This window comes from Arachis stenosperma, chromosome 4 (genome assembly GCF_014773155.1).
Source record: "Arachis stenosperma cultivar V10309 chromosome 4, arast.V10309.gnm1.PFL2, whole genome shotgun sequence".
Taxonomy (NCBI): domain Eukaryota; kingdom Viridiplantae; phylum Streptophyta; class Magnoliopsida; order Fabales; family Fabaceae; genus Arachis; species Arachis stenosperma.
The window spans coordinates 35,401,370-35,410,353 of NC_080380.1; the positions used below are offsets into that span (position 1 = coordinate 35,401,370).

Here is an 8,984-nt window from a genome sequence, read left to right on the forward strand (position 1 = left end):
TTGACTTCAGCAACACTCCATTTGGGAATTTTTTACTCCTCTAAAAACTGTTTGTTCGTGAGAAAATCAATAGTCTTAGACCAAATAATTAGTTATCCATATGTTTGTATCTTGTTAGGCTGCACCTTTTGAGTGTGATCTTTCTCAAGATCCTGCATTATCGCGGGATGCTTGTGCATCAGACTACCTTTTTTCTATGCTTGTATCTTGTTAAATCCAAAACAGTTAATATTCTCATCAGCTACAAAATATAATGCATTTTAGAAGAGCCAAATCCCTCGTTTAGATATATGCTGAGCCAATGCAATTACTCCAGTGGTAGATGCTGTATTCCCAACTATATTCTAAATCCCAATTTCCCTTAATTATGAATTGCAGCAAGCAAGCAATTGTGGGAGGAAGGGAAACATGTGTGAAGAAGACATTTCACAAAGCAGCTTCTCAAGAAAGCACTTGAGAATGAGAACAGTAGCAAAACTTTATATGTTGAGTCTCTCCGCCTTTTACACTTGCTTCCTTTACAGTTTACAACCTATATATTCAATATCACATATGAATAAATCTTAAAGGACATACCTTATTTCTCCACAAGTTACAAAGAATATTACAAACATAGCTTTGAGCTTTGAACTTTGAGACCAAATTAAGCTATCTTGAGTATCCATTGGCCAGAACAGGGATCCTCACCTTGTGACCTCTGCTCCCTTTCATCAAAACCTCACCAAAGCTATAGGTTCCTGTCACTGACCGAACCGTTAGTGTCACGGTAAACTTACGCGATGCGCCTGGTCTGATGGTCATTGCTGGAGGATTGACTTCAATGGCAACTGCAGGGTCCATTCTAGCTGTATTCACATATGTTTCTTCTTCCCCTGCAACATTTGTGACGGTTCGGGTGACAACTCGAGTTCTTACTAGATGGGAAACTGTAACGGAAGGACTGTTTAGATTTGCTGGGTTGCCCATTGTGTTGTTGCATGGTGTGTTTGTATAATTCTTTATCTCATGAATGTCGATGCCGGGTGTTGTGCACAAGAACCCTAGATAATCATTGTATCCTGCAAAATTAATTAATTGGTTTTATTATTCATTTATCTTTAGGTTTTCACTTCATGATATAATATTCAAAATCATTTAGGGAAGACTCACATTATTTAAATAAATTACTTTATTGGATTTTAGCAAGTTAAAAGCAAGTGAAGACAATAGGAAACAGAAGATCCACATCTAGTCAAGATATTTTTAAGAACTGATTTGAAAGGGGTATGCAGAATACCCTTTATTTTATTACTTTGATGAAGATTTACCATTTCCATTCTAGTTGTCATGATAATGACTTTATTTTATTTTGGACAAGATTCCATTCTGATAAATTTCAAATTTGTTTTGCAAAACATATTAAGCATCCCAAACTGGCACTGCAATGTCCCGGCCCCAATGCAAGTTTCTTGTTTATCATTCTTATTCTTTCTGGCTAACTCTTCAAATCAGATTCATCAAAATTTAGTTCAAATAAATTCTTGAATTTTACTTACCTTGATTCTCATATCTATGTAAATTCATGTTTCAGAACATTATCCTGACAAGACTAAAATATAGAAAGAAAAAAAATAAAGGTTATCTAAGAGGGAAGAAGTAATAAACCTGCATCAAAGATTAGCCCAGGGTCCAAAGCATCTCTTGGATTAACATGTCCACTCCCATAATCAAAAGGAGTAGCTTTTACTAGCTTCATCGCCTGTGTTTCAGAATATTGCTGTGCTAGAATAGGATTTCCTGCTCTGTCTAGAGTTGTTGATGTCGTCATCAAGGCTGATTTGATTGCGGCAGGGCTCCAATGTGGATGTTTCTGCTTTATGAGAGCCGCAATGCCGGCTATATGTGGAGCAGCCATGCTAGTTCCAGATATCATGGCAAATCCCTCTCCTGCTTAAACAAAAATCACTTAACATAAATCAAATCCTATAACATATTGATATCCTTGCTACAATGTTTTTCTTCCACCCTCCTCAATCATGCAATGTTTCAATAATACTATAAAGACTACAGAAGCGCACCCCATTTTCCAACGATTATATCAGAGTAAGGGCCCATTCTGTTAGCCTAATTTAGATTCTAAGCAGACTATAATGCCATGACCAAAAAAAAAAAAAAAAAAGGAGACTATAATGAGAAGTTTACTGGGACATTTATTTAAAAGGTAAAGAAGTGACAATTTGTCTAAATTAATCTATTGCCAGCTATGCGGTTAGAAAGGACGATAGAATCATACCTCAGGTGATTCGATTTTGAGTGTGTAAGATGTATAGATGAAAGTAAGAATAGGCCAAATAGATAGAGGAAGAACAAGACCAAAAAGGATAAACAAAACCATTGAAAAGGGTTTAAACTTCAAGTTCAATGGTCTGTCTAGACATTTGACAGGGCATATCATCTTTTGATCGATGTAATTAACACTGTCTAGTGGAAAAATTGTTGTTGCTATTATTGTAATCTTAGAACAAAAATAAAACATGAAACTTCAAAATCAATTATTAGAGGAATTTCAGCCTATTAAGGTCATGCGCATGTTCTTGTTTCTGCGACTAGGCTGTCCTATGTCAGTTGGTATGAAATGTTGCTGTAATCGATGAATTTCCTGGATTATTAACATGGACAAAAATAAGAAGAAATCATGTTTGCCCCATCAATCAACTCAGCTAGCCCTATGGTGCAGTTCAAATGTTTATATATAGGCTGAAATTTCAAGATACGGCTACTATGGGGACAACAACTTAATCAAATTCAAACCATTACTTACCCATATAATTTGGTTCATCAGTTCCATTTAGAGACCAAGCACCCCAAATTAATGATCCCGGTGCCAATATATCTGGCTTGAGAAGATCTGCCTCTTGGAAATTAAAGTCCTTTATATTTGGTCCTCTTGCAGAGAATAAAGCCACCTGTGGTGCAGACTTATGAAGAATAGGCATCAAACCATCCCCAATTTTTCCAATACCTTTGAAACTCTTCACCCTTCCAGTCCAGTCTCTTGGAGTGGAGATTTTATAATAATCTATTAGTTCCTGAAAATGATGATTTCAAATACAAAATGATATTATAAATATCACATACTTCGCCATCATTAAGAAAAATGCTAGAAGCATATAAAATAAGTATTAGAAAACAATAATAGCAAAGTGCCTGATTGTGGAATAACTTAAACAGATGGAGAAGGGCAAGCAGTCATATATTTGGTCCGCCCCAAAATAAATATATAAGCAAAGACAAGTCAAGTACCTTTGACTTGCTGACATCTGCGATAACAATCCCAGGAATGCCAACAGGGACTGGATCAAATTTTGCTCCAGGAGAAACAGTTTCAACACACAGAACAAATCCAGCTGCACCAAGAGACTTCGCTGTTTCTGAAACCTTTTTTATTGATGCAGAACCAACTACAAAGTTGAAAGAATAACCACAAAGAAGAATGTTCCCCTTTATCAAGTTCTTGTTTAGAAGTTCAGGTCTCTGGCAATCCGTGGGATTGTACTTCATAACTGACGAGTCTAGCACAACATCATTCGCAGCAACCAATGTGTATGATTGGTTAAAATGTGTAGAAGCTGTCCAAAGCCGTGCCAAAGAATGGAGACAACCATAAATATACTTCGCACATAAGCATGGAATTACAGAAGAATAGTGATAACCAAACAAAACAAAGCTATTGGCCAATTTCACTACTGAGTATATTTTTTCATTATTACTAATATTAAAATCATCCTACTATTCTTTCTTTTGAGAAAAAGGAATTAAGTAGATAAAGAGAATAGAATGATATTGGCATTCTCCGCTAGCTACTGGCACCAGCATCAACGAGGAAAAAGCAGTACCAAAACTCTCTAATGATCAGAAAAGTAAAACACTTAAGCTGGTAAAATGATTTTCACATTTTTCCAACTATTGTACAGAAACACTGTAGCCTATTCCAATCCTTAGTCCCAAGGAGATCTTTACCTACCCTATAAATAATTGATGTTATCCATGGAAGAAAATTATATGCCTGTTTTCTCATTCTTTGCTGTTTTCATTGTAGCACTCAAAAGAGCAATGTTGATATAATCAATAAAAATGAGTCATAACTGAAAAGAGACTTATTCTACACGAGAGTTCTCTTTCTGTTTACATTCTCCTTCTAATAGTTACCACCCAATAAACGTAGTGGGAAGTTGGAAAGCTTACGTGATAGACCAATTCCAGTCAAGATTTTACCATCTCCAAGAGTCAGATGATTTTTATATCTACGATCATCAATTGCTGCAGCTACGGATGCTATCCATGGACTATACGAAACTAAAGTCTTAGGAAAGGGGCCACCGTTTCCGGCAGCCTGTGCAACAAAGACACCAGCTTTCACAGCTCCAAGAAGTGTAGCATCAAATGGGTTTAAATAAGTGGTTTTGGTGGTTGCTGGAGGACTGTTGGGTCCAACAGAAAGGCTGAGTATATCCACCCCATCATGTACAGCCTGTATACTCTCAAATTTAAACAGTTAGACATGTTGGGCTGAAACACTATCCCTTAAAAAGTAAAGACTGCATAACAGATTTCATCTATGTCAAACTTGAATGTTGAATTTAGAGTAACTTAAAAAAGAAGAAAACTTCTTAAAATCATCTCCTCTTGAGCAATCCAGTGTAATGGCTAGGAATTTTTAAAAGAGAATGTAACGTAACACTATTTTCCACCCTCAGTTAATGAACCAAGAGAACTCAAAAATCTTGGGAAAATATATATTCTGCTGAACAATTGAACATTCGGAGATGAAAGATTGAGAAAAGTATTATAATTATAGGTGTATACCTGATCAATTGCAGCAACTACATCTGCAATGAAACCTCCAAAGAGTCTATAGAGTGCTTTGTACACAGCAATCCTGAACAAACACAACAGATGTCTAACTCTAATGCAACAAAAAGGATTACATTTCCCAGTTTCATAAACAATTCATCTAGGGAATTATCGTTCCTCACCTGGCACGAGGAGCCATTCCACTTGCTTTCCCAAATTCATGTCCATGCATCCTCACAGGAATTCCATTTCTTCCAGCCGCAATAGAGGCAGTATGACTGCAAAATGACGATGAAAAGAGGATCAAGGAATTGTTCAATGAAAATCGTTTACCAACTAAGAAGATAAGGTTAAGTACAACTGCCAATACTATCCACTTCAAATGTTTTAAAGACAGAAGAACTGGAATTGTATACTCTTTGCAAACTGGAAAGGTTAAGGTTATATTTCAATTTCAGCTCCACATCAGTTTCAAGTTATAAGGATGCATCCCATTCTCAACCTTGAGTAGATGTTCCAGAAATCCCACGAAAATTCATGATAGGATTTCCATTTTGAGCTACACTGACCAATTAATCTATTAGATAGCAATATTTACTCCATGTAGAAACAAAGACAAAGAGATAAACACCGGTTGCTTTAATTCTGAGCGAAGGACTCATCATAGTATAACAGGAGAGGGAATCAGAGCTTCAAAGTAAGATGGTAATGAAAAGTAAAATAGGGTCTCTTACCTTCCATGCCCATCCCCGTCCAAAGGAGAAGCAAAATCAACTATAGGGTTAAATGCCCCAGCAGCTATTGCAGCTTGAGCAAAATGCTGTGCTCCTATAATCTTCCCATTACAGAAACTTCTCTTAGTCTCCGGGTCAACTTCACATTTTCCTCTATACGTTGGAAGTGGCCCATATGGTTCAGTATTATAAGTGACAAAGCTGGGATGGTGAGGATATATCCCAGAGTCCACAAATCCGATCACTATGTTTTCTCCGGCTCGATCATAGCCACCTCCTGTCGGCCACACTCCAGTTGGAAGCCCCAAAAATTGTGGGGTATGTGTTGTAAGTCTCTTCACTTTCCAGTCCCTCACAACAGATTTAACACCAGGAGCATGTCTAAGAGTTTCTGCCTACTAATATAAGAGCAGAACACAAGGAAATTAGTGTGCAGAAATGAGTTTTGAAAAGAAAAAACTGTTGTTTACTACCAATTAAAGAATACTAGAAAGATCATAAAGACATCACCTGCTCTGGGGAAAGATGCACAGCAAACCCATTTATAAGATGTCGATAGCTATAGAGTTTTGTGTACGTCCCAGCATCAAACAACATTTCAAGTAGCATATCATGTCTTTTCTCAAGGTGGCGTGCATAAGAAGTGACCAATTCACTGCAAGAAGTTCAAAATAGTACAGAAAGCGGATAAATTAGCAACGCAGAAATCAGTATCCAGTTCTTGATCCAGCAAACATTTAGCATTTACTTATGCACATCACAAACTATAGTAAATATCTCCAATAAAAGAGTTATGGTGAAGTTACCCTATATTAGAAAATAAAAATGTAAATATCTCCAATATTTATGTTAACTTAGGCTTGGAAGAACAACTTATATAAGAAATTATTGCCAATAATTCATTATTCTAAAGTCTTAACCTCTTAAAACCATTACCTTCTTCGTTTCCAGAGTGCATAAATTCATTCATGCAGAATTAGTCCAATTACAATCTTGAACGAAAACAAAGTTTTTCCAACCATTTAGATAAGCTTTGTTGATTGAATTGTTGTGCTTATTAAGAAACATCAAAAACTGGAGAATATATTCAAATGCAAGTACCTTGTGGTATCGATCTTCTCATCAGATTCCACAGCAGTAGCTTCAAACCCATCGATACCGCCGGTGTAACTTATGATAGGCTCACCTTCAACGGTTACTATATAAACCTCTGCCTTCCCAGGTTCAAGAATATTGGCCAATATAATTATTATAAATATACACCAAAACTCCACCAACCTCATTTTTCAAATTATTGGAGTTCCCAAGTTGAATAGTTTAAGCTTGAGATCTGTTTCATTGTACATCAGTGTCATTAGACAAAATAATTAGAAGTATAAAATGGCAAAGAAAAGAGAATAATCAAAGCCAAACTGAGTAATTAACAATAACAATAACATTGATACCAAGTCAAGACAGTAAATTATTAATTTTTAGAAATAGAATGTGTTAGTTTATATATACAAATAAAAATGTTTTCATAAACTAATATTCCTGACACTGATAGCAGATTAACATAAAATAAACCAAGAGTTCCTAAAATATTCTTGAAATAAATATTTATTCAGCAGAGAATGTGACAAAAATATTGAGAGCGAGAGAGAGAGAGAGAGAGGACGCACCAAAAAATTATTACAAAAAAAAATCCGCAAATTTCTGATATTAGAAAAAAAAACAGAGTAACCAGAACTCGCAACAAAAATAGAATGACTAATCGGGGAAAGAAGGTTCAACATTCACAATAACAAATCATTAGAAATTAAGAATGAGGAATGAAGCAAAAATAAAAAGCAGTTATACCAATGTGACAGACTGTATGATGATCGAAGCAGAAGAGCAAGCTACAACTGTAAAAAGGAGATTAGAAGATTCATATCGCGGACATTGCGGCGCAGAATAAAGTGATAACAAGAAGCAGAAGAAGCAAAGAATCGTCGGCAACAAGAAGAAGAAGAAGAAGAAGAAGAAGAGAAAAGCGAGAATGGAGTGTGAGTGTATATGTAGTGTATGTATGTATGGGATGGGTGTAGTCTATTGTAGTAAGAGAGTGGACACCATGGTTGGGTGGATTCACGAGCACGCCATTGGAGTGGCGATCTAGATCGGGTGCAGAGGGGTGCACCTCCACTTCCCGTGATCGGAGATCTAACGGTCACCGTTTAGTGCCATGCTCTGTGGAACTGTACTCACAGACTCGGTGACAGTGAGTGAGTGAGTGAAGTGAAAAAATATAAATAAGCTAAGGTGTGGGGTGTGGAGCATGGGTCAGGCCAGGGTCACACTCTCACATGTTTTTTTATCAGAGACATGATAATTTTATGATAATTTTCCTTGTAATAAGACAACCTTATGGAAAATTTTGTAATATATTTATAATCTTCAACTAAAATAAATTATTAATAAAATTTTTAGAAGGTTTTGTGATAAATTTAAAGATTTCGAAAAAAAATTTTAAACAAGTTTTTTTTAAAATAATTAAAATAGATTTATAAGTTTTTGATAAGACAATAAATTCTGTCTAACATTTTAATGTGAATTTGATTTATATTTATATCTTTTGTTTTCTAATATTTCTATTCTTATAATTTTATGAAATAAAAAACGAGAAGTAAAAATAAGAAATAAAATTTTATTATTTTTACTTTTTTTTTTAAATTTTGAAAATAAAAAATATTAATAACAAAAACAAATGTAAAAACACAAACTAAATACATTTTCAATTTTTTAAAAGTCTATAAACATAAAATTTTAAAATTTTAAAATTTATTAGTTTTTTTTAAAAAGACCTATAAATATAACACATTTTAAAAAAAAAAACTTATTTAATATTTTATCTTTCTTAAATTTCTATAAGTCCTATATAATTCTTTTCAAAAATCTATTTTTCTTTTCCTGTAATTTTTTCCATATTAACGTACATTTTTTCATAAAAAAAATTTGAGATATTTTTGGTGTACTTTAAACACATATCTATTTATGTACTTTAATTTATATGTGTATTTTGAATAAAAAATGTATTTTATTCGTTGTCAGGCACAGTGCGCAGCAACAGTAGAGCAGAGTCGAGTTATAATGGAATTATTGTCGTTTTCCAAATACGAAATTAGTTTCAAAAATAGATGTACATGTACCATATATTTTTTTGGAAATGTTGTGTAACTAAATAAATATTAAACTGTCAAAATTTATTATTTTTTAATTTTATTTAATATATTTTATAATAAATAAATATTAAATACGATAAATTTAAATTGTTTAAGTTGATTATTTTTTTATTTGTTTTACTTGGATTTTTTTTTTATTTTGACAGAAGGTATCAACTAAATTTGTATCACGATCTTAATTCGTAGAACAGATACGACTCCTCTTGTGAGTTGC

The 8,984-nt window shown here is 34.2% G+C and overlaps 1 protein-coding gene across 1 annotated transcript; it reads right to left on the minus strand.

Moving 5' to 3' along the window:
* Nucleotides 1-413: 413 nt before the first annotated feature.
* LOC130975991 (subtilisin-like protease SBT2.6) lies at nt 414-7,814 on the minus strand. The gene is made up of 11 exons (XM_057900711.1): nt 7,407-7,814; nt 6,669-6,897; nt 6,078-6,222; nt 5,568-5,962; nt 5,016-5,111; nt 4,846-4,918; nt 4,225-4,510; nt 3,283-3,608; nt 2,801-3,068; nt 1,645-1,926; nt 414-1,058 (listed from the first exon to the last, which is right to left on the minus strand). The coding sequence occupies exons 2-11, from the start codon at nt 6,848-6,850 to the stop codon at nt 649-651; spliced, it is 2,463 nt and encodes an 820-aa protein (XP_057756694.1). The 5' UTR covers nt 6,851-6,897; nt 7,407-7,814; the 3' UTR covers nt 414-648.
* Nucleotides 7,815-8,984: the final 1,170 nt, after the last annotated feature.